Source organism: Periplaneta americana, chromosome 5, assembly GCF_040183065.1.
Source record: "Periplaneta americana isolate PAMFEO1 chromosome 5, P.americana_PAMFEO1_priV1, whole genome shotgun sequence".
In the NCBI taxonomy this organism is placed as follows: Eukaryota; Metazoa; Arthropoda; class Insecta; order Blattodea; family Blattidae; genus Periplaneta; species Periplaneta americana.
The window spans coordinates 91525878-91553317 of record NC_091121.1 but is presented as its reverse complement, the minus strand read 5'-3'; the positions used below and the strand labels follow the sequence as shown (position 1 = coordinate 91553317).

The following is a 27440-nucleotide window of genomic DNA, read 5'->3' as shown; positions in this document are numbered from 1 at the left end:
TACGTAATGTGGCAAAATAATCCCATTTCTCTTTCACATTATGTGAAAGTTATTCATTCTGCTTTTGCCTCTCTCGCACATCTTTCTCATACCCACAGAATCTGAGCTTAATGAATAATTTATGTATCCTTAGTTTACAGGATTACGTCTAAGTTTTATCTCTGTTTGTGCTGCCTGGAGATACCTGGACAACAACCAGCTGCGAACCTTGCCTGAACCAGCTCTACAGCCCGGCAACATCATCGACACTTTGTAAGTCCTAACACTAATTCGAAATCGATTCCTTCGATAGAATCGGCGCAGGCAGTAAATCACTTCGGAACAAGAACTTCGTTATTCCAAGATCTCGTGCACCACACCTGACGCAATTGCGCAGCAGGCTGTAATTCAGTGAGGTAAACAATTTGGCCTCGGTTACACAATTTTACGTGAATGACCTTAGCCGCAGCCCACTTAGCTTAAGTATTGCCTGAGTTCGATTACGGACGAATCCTGCGAGATGTGTGATAGAGGGGCTACATTTAAGTTTCCTTAAAGTGCTTAGATATCATATATCATTGCTACTTCAATACTCGTACCTCATTGTCAGAAAGGTCGGTTTTCCAGATTCGAAAATGTGTAGTTAATTATTCCGAAATGTTCAGTTTGTTTCATGTTTCCAATTCCGTTGAATATATAAAATAGTTTAATTTTAATATAAACGATAAATATCACACTGAAGAATATTAAAAATTATTTTAAAAATTTTGTAATTATTTTGTAACAATTTTTCAGTATGTCATAAAGAAATTTACTATGAACATTTACAGTAAACTGCTCCGTCGATTCAGTAAAATGCGTTTGAGTCTAAAGAAATCAGCAAAGAATCACTACAGTATATTCTAAATGAAGACCATAACAATTTCATCATATTTTCAGATTATTTAAGCTCATTAAAGGCGCTGAGTAATGTATGGACAACTGATAAATTAACACAAGACATTCAGATCTTATACCATAAACTTATAGCAAAAGGAAAAGAAGTTATTTTCATCTGGATACCCCCTATTGTGGCATAGCAGTCAACGATGCAGCTGATAGAGAAGCCAAACAAAGCACCAAAGATTCTACCAACCCCGACTATACCTTCTTACCACATCGAGATTTCATTTCCCTCATAGACAATAAATGTAAATAATCATGGATTACACTTTGGACTCTCAATTCCTCCAGAATACTTTTCGAAGTCAAATCAAAATGCTCCATTAATATACCGATCCACAAGCTTAATAGAAAAGACCAGGTTTTATTATCAAGATTAAGAATTGGACATACAAAATTAACCCATTCCTACCTCATCTCAAGAAATGAACCACCAACCTGTGAAACCTGTCACTGCTTCCTGACCATCAAACACGTCACCATAGAATGCCGAAGATACCACACTTCAAGGAAAAAGTACAACATACCAAATGATATATCTACAGCACTCAACAATACAGATGTTCTTCTACAAGTAATTCAATTCTTTAAAGAAATTTCCTTGTGTAATATGATTTAGTTGTAAAATTTATACTGTTCATATACTCTATTTATTAATTTTTTGTTTATTTATTTAATTTTTTACCTCTAGATATATTGTAATGTATTGTGTACTTTGTTTGAAATCATCACTGCTTGTCTTGTACTGTTCTGTATATGAATATTGTGGTCGCAAAAAGACCCAGCAGTTATGCGACCTAAAATAAATCTTAAAAAAAAAAATCAGCAAAAGAGTACAACGCGGTCTGTTGAAAACGGCGCTAATATTAAGGATATTTCTGGAGAGTTTAAGATAATATTTATTTATTTAATTCTTTAGTCATTTCTTCATTCAAATCTACATTTCATTTATACATTTCTTCATTTATACATATTCTCGTATCTTCATTCATTCGTTCGTTCTTTCACTTACATATTTACTTAGTTACTTACTTTCATTTTTCCTTAGTTTCTTATTTACTTATTTATGTACTTATTCATTCATTTACTTATTTACGTTGTATATATTTATTTCTTGTCTATGCGGATGACGTGAATATGTTAGGAGAAAATCCACAAACGGTTAGGGAAAACATGGAAATTTTACTTGAAGCAAGTAAAGAGATAGGTTTGGAAGTGAAATCCGAAAAGACAATGTATATGATTATGTCTCGTGACCAGAATATTGTACGAGATCCAAACATAAAAATTGGGGATTTATTCTTCGAAGTGGTGGAAAAATTCTTATATCTTGGAGCAACAGTAACAAATATAAATTAAACTCGGGAGGAAATTAAACACAGAATAAATATGGGAAATGTATGTTATTATTTGGTTGAGAAGCTTTTGTCATCTAGTCTGCTGTCAAAAAATCTGAAAGTTAGAATTTGTAAAACAGTTATATTACCGGTTGTTCTGTATGGTTGAGAAACTTGAACTCTCACTTTGAGAGAGAAACAGAAATTTCGGGTGTTTGAGAATAAAGTGCTTAGGAAAATATTTGGGGCTAAGAGGGATGAAGTTACAGGAGAATGGAGAAAGTTACACACCGCAGAACTGCACGCATTGTATTCTGCACCTGACATAATTAGGAACATTAAATCCAGACGTTTGAGATGGGCAGGGCATGTAGCACATATGGGCGAATCCAGAAATGCATATAGAGTGTTAGTTGGGAGGCCGGGGAGAAAAAGACCTTTGGGAAGGCCGAGACGTAGATGGGAAGATAATATTAAAATGGATTTGAGGGAGGTGGGATATGATGATAGAGACAGGATTAATCTTGCACAGGATAGGGACCGATGGTGGGCTTATGTGAGGGCGGCAATGAACTGGGGTTTCCTGAAAAGCCAACTTAAGTAAGTATTATTGTATTTTAAGGATAGATATATTCTAGGAAATAAATTAATTTCTATTAATGTTGTATCAGATTCACCTTTTTTTAAAATTAATAAACAACTCTTAAGTATCCATTGCGTTATGACGATTTTTTACTGCACATATTATTCTTTGACTTTCTTGCTCTAACTAAATATGATGCTTGCCGACTGTAGGGAACTTATTCCGCGTGTTATTTGTAAGTATGTAAGCATTGGCTTTAATTCGTTAAATTTTACTGTTAGAATAATTGAAGTAGTTGGTATCGTAAATACAGGGTAAAAATAACAAATCAATGTTATGAATGAAGTCCAGAAAATAATGAAAATTCCATGTGTCCTTATGGATCGTGAATTGTAGAAACCCTACATGTTCATTTTAGTAAAATTTTTAGGAGACACAAAGCGTTTAATGCCGTTATCTTGAAGTGACTATCGTTATTAAAGCATAATAATAAGTTCTAGTGTTTCACATGTATGAATTTCATTATTATTATTTTTTTAGTAATTTCTTCAGAAAATCTGAATTACCTGGCCATGTGGAATTATTCAATTCACAACTAGTAAAATCATTTTATTACTTTAACAATTTTAGGTCAAGACGATATAAAACAACAATTTTTGTATCATAGAAAGAACTTTAAATGTAGGCCTATATTTAAGTCAAAAATTAAAAAAAAAAAAACATAATTATGTAAATAGCGTAAATTCCTTTAACCCTATAAAAACAAAGAAAATCAAATTGAATTTGTTTCTAGTGTCTGAAAAATTCCACTGGCCCTAGATATGTGCTGTTCCTGCAATTTTCTGTAACTCACTGTATTTTTACTGCCGCTGTGAAATGTACACGATGGACGTGCGAGATTTCTGCGCTACATGAAAGGAATTTGTACGAATATTACAACCGCATGAAAAACTGAATTTGAGAACAATTGTGAATTATGGGGTTTCGCATTCATGATTCAAATAAGTTATGCCCTTACAGAGTTAAAGAAATACATTTGGATTTAAGACGTTAAGGCTCGTACAACCCTGTTTCACTCTATCCTGTTATATTTTACTATGAGAACACAACACAAAATAATGTGTATACACAATGGGCCAAAAAATGCACAATATTCAAATGGTTATATTAGAGTAGCTAATGATTTCACTTGAAAGTTTATTTCACAGGCAAATTTCACAGACCTTGTAGACTGGGAATGTATTGTAATATTTAATTGTTTAACATTACAAAACATTACTTTTATTTTTTTTGTAAGGCAGTGCAAAATCGATAGTTTATTCCGAACTAAACATTATGGTCTTACGAGTTAAGCAGGCCAAGCCATTTGTTGTGCTATCATCATTTGTTTTCTTCCGTTTTGAGTTCTCATTTTGTGAATAATGGGTCGTTTGACGAACGGAGATTTTCATTAAACATTTACACCAATATGATAATTTACCTGCCCGTCAAATTGTAAGGAACTAAGCTCAGCGAGAATGGTCTGTTTCAAGTGTACAACGATTGATTAGCAAGATACAAACATGATATTTCTCCTGAGAGATTATTGCGTGAAAGATCGCATTTCTCAGATTCTCTGATGGTTTCCGCTCGAGTTTCAAACGAGATCTTAATCCTATGGACTCTTTTGTATGGAGTTAACTACAAAAAGCAGTTTACTACAAAACAAGAATTGTAATATTAAACATTTAAGACAACGGCTTCTTGAATGTTGGGACCGGCTTGATCAAAGACAGATATCCAGTGCTATTGGACAGTGGAGAAGACGCCTACAAATGGTTGTGCGGGCAAAGATGATCACATAAAGCATCATTTTTAATTTTAATTATTTGAACGATCATTAATTATATTATCAATTTTACTAACATTCAGTTTCTGCGTTTTGAAGTAATAAATTATGTTCAAAAACCACATTTTTCGCATCAATATGTATTGACCTCCATAAGATTTTAATTGAGCCTCAAAGAAACATAATAAAAAGTCCTGCTCATCTTTAAAGTCCACTATTTCCAACAGTGTATTCATTATAAATTAATGTTTTGAATTTACGAAAATAGAGTATTTCTAATTTCTTATTCCCTTTCAGGATTCTGAGAAACAATGAACTATCGAAACTGCCGAAGAATGCATTCCTGAATCTACAATATCTCCGTGAACTGTAAGTTGAATATTTCCTACAAATATTTATACTGTCTTTTCTAAACTGTGTCGTTCAACTACCTGTATCGTCGAAACTTCCGGAATATTTTGGCACGATATTTCCGTAACATGATAGCGAGTTAAGTTCTAGTTACCTCCAATTAAAATCTTAAATTTTGCAATTTATGTATACTTTAGAAATGTGAAAAATGTAATTTGATATATTGTAAAGCTGCAAAAAAATCAATTTAAAGATTTTCAAGGAAGTTCACGTTTTCACCATCCTTGATATAGGAATAATAGTTCTGAGCATACCCTCTTTCTACTTGTCTGTAATACAACTGTTAACTCAAATACTATAGGTGGAATTTGATATTTAGCGTAGGGTAAAGGTTGAGAATTGAGTAATATTGTGATAGTTATTTTTGAGAATTTATTACAATTTTACTGAGCGGGATGAAGATCGGTTTTTTGCGTCAACGTAGCTTTTCGTTGTGTTTCTGCACAAAACCGGTCCTTCTCTCGCTCAATAAAATTGCAAAACATTCTAAGAAAAAACTATCACAATATTACTCATATCACAATATTACCAACCTTTACCCTATATGCATCAATTTATCCGGTAGCGATATACCAATTTGATGGATCTTCATTTAAAATCAAAAACTCACATTGTCGATCCAGTCAAAATCTAAACCAACGATTTTCTTCTCGGTTTTCTTAACTATTTCTTGTCTGAGAAAGAAAGCTTCCAAATTCGAAGGTCCCGTTAAAATATTTTATGATTCATACTTTCAATAAGAATGTTCAAACGAAACACACAGCGTGATTTTTATATTACGTCTATTCAGTTGAAATTTTGCATATAGGGCTGTTATTCCTTGCATAGGGGGGCCCCATTTGCAACTCACCTCTTGCATTCGACATTCTCGAGGTTTCTGACGCTACAAATATTCTCTGCGATTGCGATCTTGTTTTTCGTTTCTTTCCTTCTAAGATTTTAACTTCATCGGCAACATGACTGCATAAATAATGAAAAAAACCTTTTCTTAAAGAATTATCGGTAACTAATTCTAAACACCTTTGGTAAGAGAGCGTAACGTCTTGGAATATTATGCATTTTATTACCTGAATTATAGAGATTTTTTATCGCAATGTGTACTGCTTAATTAATTATTATACTTAGAAAATGTATTTCTATCTGCTTACAATGAAACATAGTATATTTGCGAGGCGCGCGATGGGGTTGAACAACGAAAGACAGTCTGATGCTGGTAACAGTACGGTTGATTCAAGACAAATAACCCAGATTATTAAGTATTTTTTGTGTTAATCAGTTTTACAAATTTAAATTATATTTATTAACCAGTGATGAATTAATTAACAGTCACTGTAAATTTACTTATTATTTATTGATGTAATATGAAATCATTTTCGTCATTGTACCTATGCGTTTATCAATATCTTTTTCAGCACGATTCATATTATGGACAATATTTCTAATCAGTGTTATTTGAGTAGAGAGTTCTGCAACAGATGTTTCTAAGGCTACAGCAACACCTGACAAAAACTAAAAATTCGACAAAGTGTAATTTATATTATATTCAATTATCCCATCGCTAAATAGTTTTTATGATATTTTGAGTGGTACAGCAATACTGTAATCAAATGACTGAATCACTGTCTTTACTAAATGGGAATTGTAATATTATTGCATGCGTTCAACTTCATTCCCCATTTCCTATCGATTGGAAATGGAGGAATAGATACTTCGTCACGCTGTTTTTTTAATTCAGAAACACGATACGGCGCCTTAACAACCACCTTTTGTAACATCAGCCATTAGTCTGTCAACGTCAGGAAATTGTGCTGTCACCTCTTCTGAAAGTCTGTGACAAGTAGGTAAATGCAAGGCATATCACGAGCGTCATATTCGGATAATGCTACTGAAGAAGCTTAAATCTGATCTGTTCATGTAGGTTACAGCATCTGTGGCAAACGTTCATGTATGGTAGAATAATTAACCTTGTCTGGTACTTCAGTGGACAGAAGGTAGAGTTTATCGCTATCACTTGTGTTTAATGCATCTACAACTACATTAGCAATGTGGTGTTGACTGAGTCTGTGTTATCAATTGACACCAAATTTTTCTCAAGTTTTGATTTATTCTTCACTTCAATTATACATTTGTCATAGGAATGTGGTACATAATTCTTACTTGTGTACTTTCCTGAAAAGCCATGCTGTTTCTCATTTTACTATTTCGCACTTCCACTAAAATATTGCTGTAACTCGAAAATTGTTACCTGCAAAGATCAGATGTGATATTTCCTAGTAAAATATTGCTGTAAAAATATTTTAATAAATAGGTACCGTACCAAAATCTTTGATAATTTACTATTTTATTATTAGAATTTCATACTTTCAACTAGTAAAACAGCGTTGAAAATAATTTACGAAAGTAATATGTGATTTTCGACTTACGATAGAATTTCACTGAGTGTGCGATTTGTTTAATGGAATATTCACTGCAGTGATGGTTCATACAGATCTGGAGATACCTATGTTCCGGCATCGGAACGATGGGTCAAATAAATACATTATTATATGATTAGTGTTCTTATATATCCATTTTCAAAACAATTTACTCATTATACCTTACTACAAGATATCTTTATGTTCTCCATCCTATACGAGGGGTAGTCATAAAGTTTTAATTATCACCTGGAAAGAAATGAAGCTGCGACCATGAAACTTGGTGATGGTGTTACTCCTTTTCTACATATTCACCCTTCAACGCGACACATTTTTTCCAACGATGGATGACTTGACGGAGGCCTTGGTTGTAGAAGTCTGCATTTTGGCTGTTCAGGAAACGTTCCATCTCAAAAATCACCTCGTCGTCTTTCTGGAAATGCCTGCCACGCAATGGTTTCTTCATCCGAGGAAAGAGGAAGAAGTCATCGGGTGCCATATCAGGAGAATACGGGGGGTGAGGCAAAATTTGATAGCCTAAAGAAGCAGCATGTGTGACTGCGTCTTGTGCAGAATGAGCTGGAGCGTTGTCATGAAGCAAAAGGACCCCCCTTGGACGGCTTCCCGCGACGCTTCGTCTTGATATCCTCCCGTAACCTTGTCAGGAGATTTCGGTAATATGCTCCTGTGATGGTTTGCCCCATCTGAGCATAATCTGTCAGCACCACACCTTGGATGTCCCAAAAACACTCAGCATCACCTTTCCCGATGACACAGTCACACATGCTGCTTCTTTAGGCTATCAAATTTTGCCTCACCCCCCGTATTCTCCTGATATGGCACCCAGTGACTTCTTCCTCTTTCTTCGGATGAAGAAACCATTGCGTGGCAGGCATTTCCAGAATGACGACGAGGTGATCTTTGAGGTGGAACGTTTCCTGAACAGCCAAAATGCAGACTTCTACAACCAAGGCCTCCGTCAAGTCATCCGTCGTTGGGAAAAATGTGTAGCGTTGAAGGGTGAATATGTAGTTAAAGGACTAACACCATCAACAAGTTTCATGGTCGCAGCTTCATTTTTTCGAGGTGATAATTAAAACTTTATAACTACCCCTCGTACAGTTTCAGTTCCTAGAAATTGGAACTCGCTTCCGAGTGATGTAGGGGGTTGTTGGACAATAACTTCATTTAGGTCAAAATTACATAAATTCTAGCTTAACAGATTAATTACTGATTAATATTTGTTACTTATAATGAAACTAATATCTGTCCATTCTTATTATTACTATTAATTTCTCTAAATAGAATTCAAAACCTCTAATGGCAAAATCTCATTACATTAATATTCTCATATCAATATATTTTAGATTTATATTTTGCTCCTTACAACATAATTCTAGTAAATTTCTATTAAATTAATTCTCATCATTTTAACTAACTAGCTATCTTAACTTAATTATAATTCTTTACATATTGGATATAGACTCGATTGAATTAAATTAGATCATAAATGAAGTTATTACTTTTTCTTATAGGTTTATCTCAGTTTAAATAAACGAGTAATAGTCGTTAAAACATTATCTAGGTTAAAACTTAACTGAAGAATATTGCTGGAGAATCTTTTAAGTGTATTGTAAATATGCATAATTTAAATATATATGTAACTATTGTATTAAGTTGATTAAGGCTATTTGAGTGGAAGAGAAGGCTTTATGGCCTTAACTCTGCCAGCGAAAATAAAACATTCTATTCTATTCATTCTATTTGTTACTCGTGTGTTAACTGAAATAAAGCCTGATACAATTGAACATTCTTGTTACTTTTGCAGGCTTTCTTAATTAATAAAAATGATTACAATTTACATGTGGTTGTTTTAAGTAAATCAATGAAAAATTAATAGTAATTATGTAGGAATAACTTAAATATTATGATCAGAAACAAGGCCTACGTTACAGAGAATTTCTTTTCTCTCCAATACAGTAAACGAAAATTTTATCCTTTAGTCTGCACATTAAACCAACTCATTCAGGGACATACTGTATTTTCGTATAATCGTTCAATAAAATAAAATTTAAACGTTAATTATATTATCAGGCAGTACATCTCACTTGACGAATGTATGGAGGAAAAACAATTGTTTAGATGCATCTGAAGTCTGGTTAGTATAATATGTAGCTAATTGGCGATGTACGCAATGAAGGGGAAAGGAACTGGCTACCCTAGCCCATTACCTCCTGATCTGCTTGCCTTATAAATGGTGCCTTCCTGATATCACTTGTGAGGTTCATATCTGTCTTAGGACAGTTGACTAAATAACACACATTAAAATCGTTCCCGTCTTAATATAGGAAATGAATTATTACGAAACGTATCAAATGCATAATGATGAAGTATGCCTCCTTCGTGACGCTTATTTTTCTTTAGTTGATGATTGACGAGGATTTACAGTCACTTACAAAGCTTATTTCCGAAGACATTCTGAACAAAAAATATCATATAAACATGTATCCTAATCCCAATATTTTCAGAGTTACACTAATTTGAAGTTGTTAGTAAAATACTTTTTTGAAGGGTAAAATTATATTACAAATAGGGAATGAACTATTCAGAAGTATAATTTCTTCGATTGGCTAGTATTCTGAAATTAAAAATGTGTCGTTAATTGCTTTTTACAGATTTTGTTTTTCAATTTTTAATTAAAAATTACATTATTCTTACTCACTTATCACAAAAATTGTTCCAAATCATACGACTTTAGGAACTTTTTTCTTTACAGTTTAATTATGTATCCTAATGTATAGTCTTGAAGAATTTACAAGTGTGGCGTGATTAGTAACAAGTGTGTGATAAATGCGTAATAAAAAGTATGTAATCTTGTAGTTACAAATCTAACAAAAATTCTGTACGAAGCTACTATGGAATTCACAACACAGTTTTAGGTTCAGAATAATAGCCAATGAAAGAAATAATACTCATAAATAGTTCATTATTTTCCTATAATAATTTTTTACACTTAAAACTAAATAATAATGGTATTTTACAAACAACTTCAATTTAATGTAACTCTGAAAATATTGAGATTAGGACACATGTTCATATATAGCAAGTTTTGCTCAGAATTTCTTCGGAAATAAGCTCCGTAAGTGACAGTAAATCCTCGTGAATCACCCTGTGTAATAAAATTGTCAAAGCTTCTCGTTTTGTATTGTAAGGCATTTGAGCAAAGAATGTCTTGTTATGTTTGGAATGAAATTCACTTTGTTTTTCTTAAGTAGGCATAGTCTTTCTTCAGTTACGTAGGACATATTTACTTTTAATTTGGATAATATATGACTTTTTGAGGAGTTCAGTTTATTTTTATTAAACAAGATGTGAATTGACTGTTTAATGGTAGGCGAGTTTCTGTTTCATTAGAGAGAACACAACTTCTTTTTTATTTTATGAATCGAATTTTTTATGTAAAATGAAATGGTTATTTCAGTATTTCGATTTGTTCATGATCATGGGAGATGATATGAATTTTTCTTAAGGACATGGAGAAGTACAGACCGATTATTTAGTCCTGACAGCTCAGCGACGCGAAAGAGGGGAAGTAATAGGAGTAGTGGGGAGAGTTCCGGAGTAGAGATAAGAGCGAGCGGTCGATAAAGGACTGCAGTACAGCTTAACTGTACCGGAAACACAACGCTATACCGCATGCGTGACATCCGATCGCTCTGACTGCAGGCGACAGACTAACCTGAACATCCCTTGGCGTAACTTAATGGACTCGCCTGACCCAGGCGCACATTTCCGGCGACCGTCAGGACTAAATAATCGTACTGTAGTTCTGTTGGGTTTGCGAATTAAATTCTTTTCTCATTGAAGAAACGGCAGTGATTATGTTACATGCTAATGTGATTTCTTTTCTCTCATGATGAAGGTGAGTTTTTTCAATTAGTGGCAGTTTCTTTTCGATAGTAGAGATAATTTTTATATAGGGACAATATATGTAACTTTCTTGAATAATAATTAATTAATTTACATATTCTCGATATAAATTATACTTTTTTATTGAAGATTGATGTTTACATTTGCTAGCTTTTTGATGTCATTTTTTTTGTAATAACTTAGTTAGCTATTTTTTTAAGTAGGGACTACTGAAAATTCTTTCTTGTAATTAATGAAGATGGATTTTTACATTTCGTTATAGGACAACTCTTATTGAGTCGTGTTCAAGGAATATTTTCAAATAGTGATTTCATAACTTTTCCAATATTGTAAACTGGAATTTTCAATAAAATGTAGTACATTATTTTTATTTTTTAATTTTATGCTAATCTAAGCATCCATTAATACCTACGTACCGTACGTGTTTTGTTTTCCATCAATAGGGTAAAATTGCCTATTTCCGTGATACCCCTAATCCCGTGATACTTTTGTAAAATTGAATGACGGTCGAAGTTTCGCCGTTCGACCATAGCGCCAGACATCCTTCTCGAAAGAGTTCATCTTTCGCCTACTTTTGAGACATCATCGGTGAACTTCATAGCAAGATACCCGATCCCCTGACATTAAGTGAAAAAAGCGTATCACGGAATTAGGCAACTTTATCCTACATGTCGTATGCTTACAATAACATTTATTCATTTTCATAAGATTTCACTTTTCTTACATTCAATGAAAAGCGCAGAGATTGGCTTTCATGCTTTCTGTGTTGCTCAGGGCGACATTGACTTATCCTTTCTCACCTCTATCCTATTATTCAGTTTCTAGGGAGACACACTCGATCACCATTGAAACGAGGCTGGAAGGCCCGCAGCCATTCTGCAATATCTGACGAGAGGAAAGTAAACTGTGACCCCTGCAGCAAGTTTCCATGCCAACTGATATTAATCGGATTTGATTTTTACTTAGATATTGCATGACAGATCTAAGTTTATAACAAATATTTTATTCTACTTGGCGCAGCAGTATTCTTAATAGGAGAATGATTAATTTGCCACGTAAAAATTAGTGTGATGTAATATTCTTCTTCATTCGTATTATATTTGTGCTTGTGTGTAGCTTCCACTACGTAATAGTTTGTGCCAATTTTAATGTCTGTTAAACTAATGCAGCATTTGCGATGATGGTAAAGGTAATCAATTTTAATCAGTTATATATTCGTCAGACTTTCGTAATTACTGTTAGAACTTATTTTATAATAATAATTATTTATTTATTTATTTATTTATTTATTTATTTATTTATTTAATCTGACAGAGCTAAAGCTAGCTGGCCTTCTCTTCCGTCCGGACAGACTCTAATTATGATTGAATACAATTGACTTAAGCCTTGGTTTTTTCTGAACCGACGCATGCGACGTGCGAGGTGCAAGGCCCGCCTCACACAAATCCGGACTACACGAGAGATAGTGAGTAGTTTCTATGGCTGCGAGAAGCAAGGTCTGCGCACCTCGCAGCCATAGAAACTACTCGCTATCTCTCGCACGTCGCATACGCCGGTTCAGAAAAACCAAGGCTTTAGAGAGATATTGTTACATGTTCAGCCCGGCGAATATTGCAGGCGAAACGGACGCACATATCATGAGCAGGTTGCAGTGCTTTATGTGATTCAATGGAAATTAAAATGTTAACTGATTATAATTGAGTTGAATTTTGCTATATTGCTAAGATGACGCTTTCTGTTACTGTGACAAGAGTGGTCTTCCAAGACCTTTTCCTTTACATAATATCCCATATTGTGAAGTTTCTTGCTTCAATCGTAGATAGGCTGTCGAAAAATAAAAATTACAAAGTAAATGAACATTTTCATATAAAATCCAATTCCGTTCCCCTTCAAAAATTAAAAATGAATAGATAATAAAATCCTTCACTTCACGTAATGCACGGAATGCTTGACGAACGGATGGCCCATTTTGACAATAAATTTTAACGATTTCTACGTGTTGGGTGTTGTGGAATGGTGTAACGTTCCATACGCAACCATGGGAAAAATATGACTGCTATAGCTTCATAAACACGGCAACTGTTACATATGTAAAATATTGGAGACGCTTATTGGAAGATCCGGTATATACAAAATTGAAGGGTTCAGAGCCATAGTGGGCCAAGCGTCATTTATTAAAAACGGAGAAAGCAAAGGGTTAAAGTTAAGTGAATACTATAGTTTAATGAAGATTGACATATCATTTAGTTTTAATGTGTATATTTTATATTACTTGCTATATGTTTCCATTTAATTATGGTAATAACTTTATTTTAAGCTTTATTTTCTACGGTTTTAGTAAATGGCGTTTGGCCCACTTTGGTTCTGAACCACTCAATTGCATGTTAAGTGAATGGTAGTTAATTACTGGTGGCCAGTGCTGTCATTGAAAATTGAAAATCACTGCAACCAAATAAATAATGTCCCACTAGCTTATCACTATCGCCTCATGCTTTAGATAAGAAAATACTGCACAAATATATAAACCTACACACGTCCTTACATTGAATGTAACCAAACCTTAAGATTTTGTTACATCTTTGCAGCCTATTTTTGTTTGTGAATGCTTCTCGGCTATATCTTGGTGCATCGATTCCTTGTTGACGTGTCGTGCTCAAGAGGATTAACTCAGACGTTTGCAGAGCGACGCTAATCCGCCGCATTGTTTGTTTCAGGGACTTGCGACATAATCATCTTGCGGACGTGGATGGCGACGTCTTCCAGCCTCTCGTGCGTCTCGAGATACTGTGAGTAATCCACTTGATTGTTCTCACTTACAATAAAGTATTGTGCGGTTCTGGAAACTCTTTAATGATTAATCGTACAGCGTCCTACCGGCAGGACGGGATGTCCTCATCGCCCTACCAAGTTCAAGTGATTATATAGAATTTCCTGTCCTCCCGAGAGAATGTTCACCTAGACCATTGACAAGAGCGTTTCTTTCTCTATTAGCGCAAAAAAAAAATAAGTTGGTACTTTTTTTTTTGCTGAGATATGGCGGGTTCTTTCAGTGACGGTACGCGAGTTTTCGCTAAAGTAATTCTCTTTGATGAAGATGAAAATAACACTTGGAGTAAATCTGTTTTAGGTGATACATGGTCTGAAAGTGTGTGTGAAGGAACTGTATTGAAGGTACGTAGGAAACTTGTTAAAATAAAATGGAATATCGATAACAGAATAACGTGGATTCGTGCCTCAGACATAACTAACATAGCCAACAATGGCACTACTTCTAATTCCAATAATTCTTCAAAGTCTGACAAGAAGCAATAAAAATCTAGAGAAAATATATTGTTTGCTCCAGAATCACAAAGATATAACAAAAATCTAGTTACTTTTGTGTTGCTTGTGGTCCAAGAGCAGTTATGTGTAGTACTCAAACTAAACGTGTCTGTTTTACATTTCACATTCAGAATGGAGTTCATGAAAGTTAGTATTCATTGAAATCATATAAATGACATTTTAAAATTATCTACTTTCAAATTTCTTCAAATATTCTCGAATAATATCTGGCCTAGTATTCTTTTTCACAAGCAAGTATTGAAAACAATATGTTAAAAAAATAAAATAAGAAAATGTTATGATTCACACACGTATGTACATTATTTACTTTCCTGATATGTATTAAATAAAATTTTATTTATTCAGTTATCATCCTAATGATACAAATAAAACTAATGTAAAATTTATTGAAAATAATAAATAGAATTATTAATTTTCTACTTTCCTCTTTCTATTTACAAAGTCAATAAAAGTAATGTAAGCTGTATTGAAAGTAATAAATAAGTAAACAAAACAAAATAAAAAATAAATAATATGGCAGGACAACAGGGTACTACCGGCAGGACCCATAACTTGCGTACTGCCGGTAGGAAGTTACAGAAATACAGCTAGAAGGACAGCATATGGGAAATATTGTTTAAGAATATGTCCTATCGGAAGGACAACTTGCAATGTACAAAAGTCCCTCTGGAAGCGCTTCGGGAAGGACATGACTCTGTACTATTAACCATTAAGGATCTATTAGCTTTACACATTCAGGCAATGAGCTAAAAAAATATTAATTCTGTTTATTTATACAATTGCTAAAGGCGTAATACCATTATCAGATTATTACTAAAATCGTTATTTTATTATTACGAGTTACTACATGTGAATCACATTAACTGTAACGCAGCGATGAGATGGCATCAACACCTGGATACATCTTCCTCTTACGTGTTATATTTTTACAACTCATCGCTACGAGTGACTGAAAACACACGTAGAATGCCGATATCTACATCTTGTCATAGACTTTTCTTGCTTGAACAATGTATCACTTGTGGATAACTCCGTCGTTTTTAAACTTTTAAATATTTTAACTTTAATTTTAAATATATGCATACGATCTGTTATTAGTTACATAAAACCTATAGAATTAATAAAAATGTGGTCTTCATATTACAATACTATTTTAACTTACTATTAATTGTTATTTATTGCTTGCTGTTGTGACTTAGAGCCACACTTATACAGGGTGTTAAGAAAAAGTATCCAATATTTTAGGAGGTGATAGTATGCATTAAAACAAGAAAATAATGTCAAGTAAACATGGGTCCTACAACACATACTTTCTGACTACCAGATAGTCTACCAGATAATTATACAGTAGTTGACATCCCTCGCATGAAATAATGATACCTCGGAAGGAATACTGAAAACAAAAGTCTGGTTGCGGATATGAGCGGGGTTGAGCAGAGGTGGTGTTATGAATTTTCGTAATCAGCATGTGTAGGCTGATAAAAAATCCCTTTGCAGTTGAAGAAACAATGCATCAGTACAGATTCTCAATCAACGTATGGGCAGGCGTTCTTGGTGATAGATTAATAGGGGTGAGAGATTAATAGAGACATACGTGCTACCACAGAGATTAACTGAAGATCATTATCAGGACTTTACTATTAACGTATTAAAACAAATTTCAAAGAGTGAGTGATTCCTTACGCCAAAGTGCAGAGGAATGCATTGCCATGAATGGACATCACATTGACCACCTCCTATGAACAAGTGTTCAGATCTCAGAAAATACGTATTCTAGGGCCCATGTTTATTAAACATTATTTTCTTGTTTTGATACATATTATCACCTCCTAAAACATTGGATACTTTTTAACACCCTGTATTCTCTTATAATGAGTAGGCCTTATTCAGGTTTAATTTTGTAATGCGTATAAGTGTTCATCTAATATATATCACCTATGTTCATTTTCGTTGTTGTTATTGTGTCTACCACCTGAAGATGACTTTATAGAAGTCGAAAATATTCGTGGAAATATAATTTTAATGTGATGTGACAGAAAATTTATTCTGTAGTTATATACTTTGATAAGTTGCTGACTGAAACTATATAGCCATATCTATTATAATTCCAACTTATCAGAAACCAAATATGACTTTCAAATCCATTTTCTGAGGTGGAATTAATTACTTCTTATTGTAGAAGAGCAAAGTCCAACCGTAGCTCGTACGTGTTAGTGGGATTTGAGCTATGAGCAACTCCATCTCCTTGACTTGAGGGGAAAGGACTTGTTAGCTATCCGTCCCGTAATATGATATTCACATGAGTTCATTCGCAGTGGCGGCGACTTTGTGAGTTATTGTAATTTTCAATGGCTTATCCAAAGACGTCTAGATATTTATTTCACGAATCATGAAAACTTCATTATTTTTGTGTCAAAGAGAATGATAAAGTAAAGTGTATCATTTTTTCTAAATATTTGCAGTTTACGTCTCAGGACAATATTAATGAGATTTCGAAAGGTATCATCATTGTGACTACGGACAACAAGTTCTTTACCGCTAGAAACTCATCTTAGCATGTGCGATACAACTTTCTCACCACCAAAAACAAAAGTTCTTCTGAAAAAATGTTGCTTAAAGGAACTTCACAGATTTATTACAGATGTGTTTAAGACCTTGTAGAAAATAACAGTATTTAGTAACAGTGTCCTATTTATTCTTCTTGGGGCCAAATTTGTAACTTTTAAAAGTGTGGTTACTATGTTGAAGTGTATGTGTTGTAGCGGATGCTTGATTTGTTATGTATCTAGTCATAGTGATGGGATGCTTGATGTCGTCGCAATGTCTTAATTATATTTTGATTGTGTTTCTGTGACTATTGTGTATTAATTTATGATGTATGGTACGGAAAGCTGCATATTTGTGTTATAGAGAACGGCTTTTAAGAAGTGTTACGTATGTGTGTTGTAACTGATATTTGTATGTCTGAAATTGATGCCTGATGTATGCTTTGCAATCGCAATATCTAAGTTACGGATTATTTATGTTTTGTTTACATTGTGTAAGCTAATTTAGTTTTTCTTTTCCATTTGTCTTTATGCTTATTTTATTTGTGTAAAACTACTGGGTGTTCATTTCAAAATGTGTCATGGCTCGCTGTATGCCGTCATGTGGCTAGCCGATGAGCCTAGAGAATTCAATTTTCCTACACTTCCGCAGAGGTGTATTGCTTATGTGCAAGAGAAGTTGCCTAGTAAGCACGGCGTTCATTCAGAAGAGTACTTACCGATACGTACGGTAACGCCGGTAGTGGCAGGAATGTGAACTGTTTCGAAACATGTACTGAGGTGAGTTTTTTTCTTACTGTCGGGATATGTGGAGAGGGTTAAAACGATTACTTACGTATTTGTTGACATTAATTTCGACGGTCAATATGGACACGGAGCATCTGATTTGTATTGTGGAATGTTGCCGTACGCAACCGATGTACAACTTGCCCTCGCAAAACACAGTTCGAAAGAGGTTATGGTAGCACACAGACCGTACAGACCGCCATCTGTTGCTACGACGTTCAAGTTATACCGTACACGTTCTCAAGTTCAGATTGAACGCCTTGATTAATAGGCAACTTCTCTGACACAAAATCTGAAACTCGCTTCAAATAGCTGACTCGTCAACAGTGACGTCATGACACACTTTGAAATGAACACCCAGTATAGCCCTAACATACATACATAAAATAGGGCTACTCCCCATTGGAGATACAATAATAATAATAATAATAATAATAATAATAATAATAATAATAATAATTATGATGATAATAATAATAACACGTTCTTTAGGTATGACATTTGACAATATTGAAATAGCACTTAAAACATTACTTTCTTTTTGCATTTATATAATTCTATAATTTTTATTTGTAGTGAAGCTAGATTATAAAGACTAAAGGATGTGAAAGAATCTGCTTGTCGAGCTCCAGACACTGAGAAAGTCGTACGGGCTTCGTATCGAATTGGTGGGAACTATTTCAGTCACTGCCCTGTGATGGATTTCCACGGTCGTGTGTGTTTGCAAAAGTGTTCCGATCTACATAAACTTGCGAGCAAACCTTTCCTAAAATGAGTTACATTAAAAGCCAGTATCGAAATAGGATACGCGACGATCACTTGGTATATCTTCCAAGACTTTGTACGTCATCATTTGAGCCAAATATAAACTTGTTAAAAATAAGAGTTGCCAGAAAAGTCACTAAGACAAATGTGAAGTACAAACGACACGAAATTTACAATGTTCAGCGTTTCTTATAGAGATAACTGCATTAAATTTTGTTGAAGAATATCAGTGCATTCAAGCCACCACTGAAACTTATAAGACATAGCCCATGTTTGTGAACACAGAGTACACGATCACACCGGAACGTCGCAGCCGGAGGATCCCGATTGTGCGCAAGATAAATTTCTACCTATTTGCGCCCGAATGCGCGTGGTGGTCAGATTTCGGTATAGGTCAACCGCGCGCGGCGATTATTCCTGCATTTTCCTTCCCATTTTTTGGAGACTTAAGACTCTCTATGACTGCTAGCCAACTTGCCATTCATAGGTATGGTTAAAATGCAGCGTCATATACATGCCGAAATTAGTATAGGGCATTTATCAAGAAGTTAAAATATGCGTACACGTATTAAAACATTTAGGGCACTTGTCAAGAAGTTAAAATATGTACGTAAATTATGTGTTTTTTTCGTAATAATAACAAACATTCTTTAGGAAATGCAATCGTGAGATAATTCCTTGCCTGTATTTTAAAATTAATTCCTCTATGTACTGCCTACGCTTTTCGTAGGCAGATTTAAATTTGTAAGTACCTGTATCATTTATTTTGATTTAAGTGCTTGTTTGAGTTTGAATGATAGCGTCAAGAAAGTTGTATAACTTATGTGAGGGCGTCAGAAGCAAAGTGTACGTAAGTTATTTGTGAGAAAATGTGGTTAAAAGTACTTAAGATTTCGTAAATTCCGTGAAATTTTTTATTTCAATTTTAGTGTGTGATGTGGTTAAAAGATGTATCTCTTTGCCAATAAAATGTTAAATGTTTTAGTTTCCCTTGGATGCACTTAACTCATTTTTTTTAGAAATGTCACTTATACCCCTTTGCTTTTGACCGCCTGTTATGTGGATTTTTAGTAGGTTATTTTACGACGCTTTATCAACATCTTAAGTTATTTAGCGTCTGAATGAGATGAAGGTGATAATGCCGGTGAAACGAGTCCGGGATCCAGCACCGAAAGTTACCCAGCATTTGCTCATATTGAGTTGAGGGAAACCTCGGAAGAAACCTCAACCAGATAACTTGCCCCGACCGGGATTCCAACCCGGGCCACCTGTTTTCGCGGCCAGACGCGCTAACCGTTACACCACAGGTGTGGAATCTTCTGTGGATCTTCACACACAAGGAGGACATAGTTGTATACACAGCACCCCGTTATATACATTCGGAACAATCGACAGTCGTTAACAGTGCTACCATCTCTATAGCCACAACAATTCTCGAAACAAATGATTGACATTATTTAATACTAGTGCTGTCACACTTCTGTTACATGAGAAAGACTCGTAAGCATTTGACGTATTTGTGGTACACCCGCTCGCGCGCAGTTGACCTGTTTACAATTCAGTCACTCGCGCGCAGTTGGGAAAAAATTGACCTTTTCGCGCACAGTCGGTACCCACCCGTCGCACCACGTAGAAAGAGGTAAACCCACCCTCCCTTCTTCCATCTAGGGTTGCGCATCCCTGTGGTAGAATGATAGGCTCAATTTTCATAGTGGCGAGAAATTGTCTTATCATACAGAATCAAATATTATTAAAAGAATAAGTCTTGTACGTTAGCAAGTAAAATATCCTGCAAACGGGCTAGGGATTTTGATTAAATGGGGCGATTCTACTGTCTTCGGGTGAGACAAAGTGATTTACGAGTAGCTAGGGCTCGACTTTGGGAAAACTAATTTAGGGGGCTAAGTAACTAGATTGATTTCTACGGACTAACAGTAAAATATATCTAAGGAGCACATTTACGACTCGAACAAAAAAGTGACTTACGAATCAGCACACTACATTAATCATCTATGTTTAACCCCACGACAGCACATCCCACGCAGCGATTTTGAATTGCATATGGAACGATCTCGACCATGAAGAAAAAAGCAGTGGCAGTTGTTCCTATAATATGGAAGGCTTTAATACCACAACCTAATATCCACAAAGAATAAGGTTATCTTATTCGCCTTAATATTGATGAGCTTCACATTTTGGAAATAACATAGTAGTTCGTCTTTACCAAGCGGTGATGAATGGGTCTTTAGATATGCGTTGTATACTGTAAGTTCTAATTTATCATCATTATCGTTTGTTTTTATCTTCATAAAAATACAATTGTTTGAAAGGTTCTTACTACAATGCAATGAGAAGTGATCGTTCATCTTAGTTTCGATGTTGATCCTTAATTAATTAATTAATTAATTTTACTTTAATGGAGTATTATATTTGGAAAACACATAGATAAATTGAATTTTTGTCATGTCTTTAGCCCCCATTTACCTACCGTTGACCTAAGTACAGAGCCTTCGAATCGACGTTCATCCGTGAGTATGCTGCCGCACGTGACGGCTGCAAGCACGCTGTTTGCCGGCAGAGTCGGATATTCATAGCCTCTTAAGTGAAGCGCATAGATTGCTTATGCAAATTACAATAACCACCTGCCTTCGTCATGTATTATTTTGGAAAAGATTTCCTTGAGCCGCCACATGTCTCTCACACCTTTTAAGAACATTTGCATTACCACTCGTTAGTTCTTCTGAAATTGCAGCAATTTCCCATCTTATATTGTCTTTCAGTTCTTCCAACGTATGCGGATTATCTCGATACACTTTATTTTGTAAGTTCTCACAGAAATAGAAATTCAGCTGCTATGCGAGGCCGCACATTCACGGGTGAATGACTGTTTGAAGGCTCTGTATTACAATATTTGGAAACGGAATAGAAAAATTTATATTTTTTATGTCTACACCACCATTTTCCTACCGATGGTGTTATGAGTACTTATTTTATACGCAATGAATCAACAACAATGGCATTCACATTTCAACAGCAGCCATGGAAAGGATTTTACTGGGAAGTATACCGATAATAATAATAATAATAATAATAATAATAATAATAATAATAATAATAATAGCAGTAGCAGCACCATCATCAGTTGCAGGGTGGTCGTGTTGGTGGTGATGGTGGTGGTGGTGGTAATTCGTTTTACAATTCGGGTAATATATATTGCAGCTGAACGTGCATGTCCAAATTCTAGAATGAAGCGATTGTAGACATGCGTGGATAAGAGAGTTCCTTGCTGTGCTATGTTGTTATCGGATTATAAGGTTACCAATTTATACAACACATGACAAATATGACAAGGAATACATACTCAGACTCACAATAAGAGAAATGCATATCCTGATCTTCTGCCGATAATCGAAACGTAGTTCTTTGGAAGAACACTGTTACTTATTATTATTATTATTATTATTATTATTATTATTATTATTATTATTATTATTATTATTATGATTATTATTATTTTTTTTTTTTAATTATTATTATTATCCAAATTTTGAAACCTTATTTTACCCATTGGTATAAGCCTATTAGGGTTGTAGTTTGTTACATGTGAAATACATTACATAGAGATAATATACAATTTTAAAGAAGTATTAGTAGGAATGAGTCATAGTTACATTATAAATACATTAATTGACACTAAACAATACTATATACATTATACAAAAATTATATATATATATATATGTCAGTTTACAATGCCTTTTGACATTTTCTAACAGCCAAATATTAATTTACAGTCACTGATAAATGTATCGCAGTGCAAAATACCACTCCCCTCTATCTCTCCATAGGTCTTCTCTAATTTTATTGTCTTCTTTCCATAGCTTCCAGAATGCCCTTTTTCCATGTTGTCATAGGTCTTCCTATTTTTGTCCTTCTTGATGGGGTCCAATCATATGCCAACCTTGGTCATCTTTCCATATTCATTCGCATCATATGCCCATACCATATTAGTTGTTTTGTGAAAATATCCTCTACGATATCATTCTTAACTTGCATTTTCTCTCTGATTATATCGTTTCTAATTTTATCTCTTCTTGAAATGCCTGCTTATCGTCTCCAATAATTCATTTCTAAGGCCAAAAATTTATTTTTGAGTGCGTTTTGCAATTGCCAAGTTTCTGCCCCATGTAAAGTTGTACTTTTATACAAAAATTGCATTCAGTTAAAAAAAATTAAATGTATAAATTAGAAATTATAAACGAAGGTGCATAGATATTGCAAGAATACGACATAAATTTGCGAGTTTATACATAATTTTAAACAATAATAAATATATACATAGGTTGGATAAAAAGTAATGGCAACACTGCTGTCACGTGACGATGGTGCGTTCGAGAGTTGCCAGCTGTATGGACATGAAGAAGGACTGTTAGATGAGTTAGTGTAGCCAGCGGCGACAGTACTCTGTCAATCTACTGTAGTGTGTAGAACGTTGACTTTGATAGGGATAGTGCGAGCGCCCTAAGATCATGTTTACAAAACTAGAGCAACGTTCCTGGATCAAAATTGAAATGGCACGAGGTCGTAGTGCACAAGAATGTTTTCAGGGACTGCGTGAAGCATGTGACGATACAGCGTTGCCATATCGCACAGTGGCACGATGGGTTAAAGAGTTTCGGGAAGGCCTTGTTGGAAGTGCTGTGAAGGTGATGTTCATTGTGGCGTATGACATTGAAGGGGTAATACTGCACCACGCTGTACCTCCAAGGCAGACGGTAAACGCGGGCTACGGTTCCTGCAGCACCACTTTCGTCCAGCCCTCAGGAGAAAGCGACGACACTTGGGGGTACAGAACCACATCATTCTTCATGATAATGCAAAGAGTCATACCGCTGCTGCTGTCAAGGACCTCTTGCGGCGCTGGCAATGGGAGATTCTGGAACATCCTCCGTACTCACCCGATATGAGTCCATGCGATTACGATCTCTTCGCCAAAGTGAAAGAACCACTGCGAGGGACCCGGTACAATACCAGACATGAACTTATCCGTGCTATAGGGCGGTCAATACGGAACATTAACAAAGATGGACGCGCTGATGGTGTACGACGCCTTCCAAACATTTGGCAAAATGTGATAAATAAGGGGGGCGACTATATTTAAGATACGTAAATGTTGTACCCTTGTCAATAAAGCCATGTCAGAAATATCGAATTGTTGCCTTTACTTTTTATCAAACCCATGTAGGCTACATCTTGATTACACAACTTTTAACACTATATCACTTCGGAAAACGTATTAGTGTCTTTCACGTGTAAATTTTATTACCTTGTTAACATGTTTCGGCCATCTTCATGGCCACACAGACATGGAAATTCTACACATCCAACCAAAAAATCCAGAAACTAAACACCATAGAACAATACGAAATATACAGACACACATAAACACATCTAAATGAAATTCTCAACACACAACTCAATTTCAGAACACACATTCTTTGACTCCACATTACACTACATAAACACACCCCCACAGGAAAAAAACAAAAGTCACCATGACCAGCAACAACCAGTTCTGAAGATGGCCAACAGCAGGCCGAAACATGTTAACAAGGTAACAAAATTTAACACGTGAAAGACACTAACACGTTTTCCGAAATAATAAAGAGATACTGCACAAAATAGACTTACTTACAAATTAAACACCTAATATATAGGTAGTAACAATAAACAATAGGAAAGAACACGGAAATGATATTCAGTTGCTTTTGGTTATAAATAAATACCTTAATTAGAAACATTGAAGCAGTAAACAGCAGCAAAAAAGATAACACAAGAAATAACTTAGTTACAATTTTCGATGCATGGTTTGCGATAGTAAAGAGATAAAAACAAAATTACTTATGGTTACAAAGTTACTTGACCACATGACCATGATTATGATACTGAATTTACCTATGAAAATAACCCCTTCCATTATGCACATTGGAAAACTGGCCTTATTGTATTACGAAATTACGAATTAGGTCAATTTCTTCCTTCTGAAAAAATAGGCCTATTTATTGTACGAAGAAAATTCTAGAAATGAATTGTTCATGCATAAAACATGTGCCCGTATGCAAACTGTTGAGACATGCAGGAGGCAGGAAGGCGAATTTCCCATTTTTCCTGGATGTCTGCTCCAGTAAGTGACGGTCAACACAACTAAGGACTGGATACAGTAGCTATTCAATTCTATACAGAGGAGATTGATTGTACCCAGCAGCCATTCTAGAACTTTTAACGAGATTGCTTCTACAGGGTGTAGGGGAACATATTAAGGTAGGCCTACTTCCAGATATGATTTCTAAATGTATGATGAATAAGAAGTATAACAATATTTTGTTTCTCTGCGGACGATTTTGAAAAAGAGAAGTACTTTTTGTGTTAGAATTTTGATTACGGGTTCCATGAAACCAGGACACAATGTATCACTCTCCAGTGGCATTTAAGACTGAAAACGACCACTCATTTGTCGTCTTGTATTTTAAATCTCCAATAGAATAGTTTTTATACTTTCACTTGTTGTATAAAATGTGATGAAAATTTGTTAAATAGGAAAGAAGTTATTCAGTTTATCCGGGGTGGGAATTAAGATTTCTGATGGGGGGGGGGGATAGAATCCTAGATGGAGAATACCATACATAAAATTATTATTATCCTCATTCGATACCGCTCAACGCTTGGTCGCACTGAGTTGCTTGTCTTGCATCTTGATTATTTTAATAATTTTATTATATCCATGAGCAGGCTTAACCCTGCAATGCTTCCCGGAGTGACTCATAATTCAAAATGACTCCATTTTCTTCTGTAGTTTAGTCTAATAATTAATCTAATAATAGCTTGGGCAATTCAACGACAACAAGAATTTCAATTACCTGTAATGGAGGAAGGAGAGAAAATTCGTGTGGTGACAACATACCCCAATGAGTCCAAAAAAGGGTGAGCAGTCCAGGATTAAGATAAGATGTATAATTCCGAAGTGGATAAATCTTAAAACAGCGAACGCCAGTAGGGGAAATTATCCTCACCCTCGCCGCTCGGCACCTCGCTCGCCTGCTCTCTCGCTCTCTCTACTGTCTCTCTCTCTACTATCTGTCCCGCTTCGGTGGATCACTACCTACCGCCTCGCACGTATTTCATATTTTACAACACAATACAACCAAATTAATGTGCATTAGACAACAAGACATATCCAACGACACACATTGCATTTCTGCAATACGTTATGGCAGTTCCCTTGAACATAAATAGATTCATTTTCCCTTCTACCACCAACTGGCCTAGGTAGCCGAGTGGTCTAAAGCGTGACCAAAAAGCGTGCGTGCGTTTCGTTGGAAGATCGACTGATCGAATATTGCCCTCCGCAAAGTCATTAGAAAAAAAAGAGAGAGACATGAAGCAGAGAGAAGAAACAGAGGGAAACAGGACGAAGTTTCTCTTTTGCTTCATAGATGCCGCATTCACTCTTTTTGTTCCACTTTCCTCCACTAGATGTCACCCCACCCTAAACCCCTATTTCCACTCTTTCCCGCTAGAGTGTGTGGTGAGTTTGTAGGGGAAAAGTGGAAAGGGATCGTGCGCGGAGCTTAGCGTTCGCTGTTTTACGATTTGACCTCCGAAGTTGTTCATTGTTGTCAGCTTGTCAGTGATGATAATAGGGCCTACATAAATATTATGTTATTTGCTTTCTTTATACTATACTTTATAAAGTATAATCGCATTAAAACAATTACAGTAGAGTCTCGTTAATTCGAACTACGCTAATCCGTAAATCTGGTTAATCCGAACAAAATTATTTTAAGAAAAAAAAAACTAAATTTATTATAATAGTATAAAGTAGCGAAAAAAAATGTATAAATTCACTCAATTTCTTTTACTTAAAAAAATGAAAATGACATATTCAAGGAAACTTACAACAATTAGTGTTTTCTGTACATAATTTACACATCTGTCATGCTCATAAAATCAAGCGGCCAGGCAGGTAGTGATCTTAAAAATAGCAACAGGGTACTCCCACCACCCCACCACCGTCTCTCAGCGCTCGTGATGAAAATGAATAGCATTACAGGAAATATATCGGTTAATCCGAAAAATCTTGTAATCCGAATAGGTCTTGGTCGCAATTAGTTGGGATTAACGAGACTCTACTGTATATTTTGTGAGAGGGGGGATAGAAGATAACCCTGGCAGGGATGTTAATATGAATTTATGAGAGGGGGATAACGTTCCAACAGGGGAGAAATCCCCTCCATCCCCTCGTTAATTCGGACCTTGAGTTTATCTAAATTCGCTTTCTAGACAGGGATAGTTTATCTTATCCAAACGTAATAAGAGTTTGTTAATATAAAGAGAATGTTACCTGTAATTTCTGTATAAAATTTATTTAAAAAATCTCTTCGATAGGAGAAAAGTTGCTAATTTTTCCTAAATTCACCTTCTGGAAAGGAATATTTTTATCTTATCCGTAGATAATCAGAGTCTGTCAATATAAAGAAAATGCTACCTGTGATTAATTATGCAATAAATTTGTTTAAA

At 35.1% G+C, this 27440-nt stretch overlaps 1 protein-coding gene across 1 annotated transcript in view; it reads left to right on the top strand.

Moving 5' to 3' along the window:
* LOC138700427 (relaxin receptor 1-like) overlaps window positions 1-27440 on the top strand; it is a 217732-nt gene that overhangs the window by 94179 nt on the left and 96113 nt on the right. The window contains exons 6-8 of the mRNA XM_069827044.1: window positions 134-252; window positions 4967-5038; window positions 14139-14210. Of these exons, the coding sequence (XP_069683145.1) occupies window positions 134-252; window positions 4967-5038; window positions 14139-14210 (263 nt within the window). The remainder of the gene's footprint in view (window positions 1-133; window positions 253-4966; window positions 5039-14138; window positions 14211-27440) is intronic.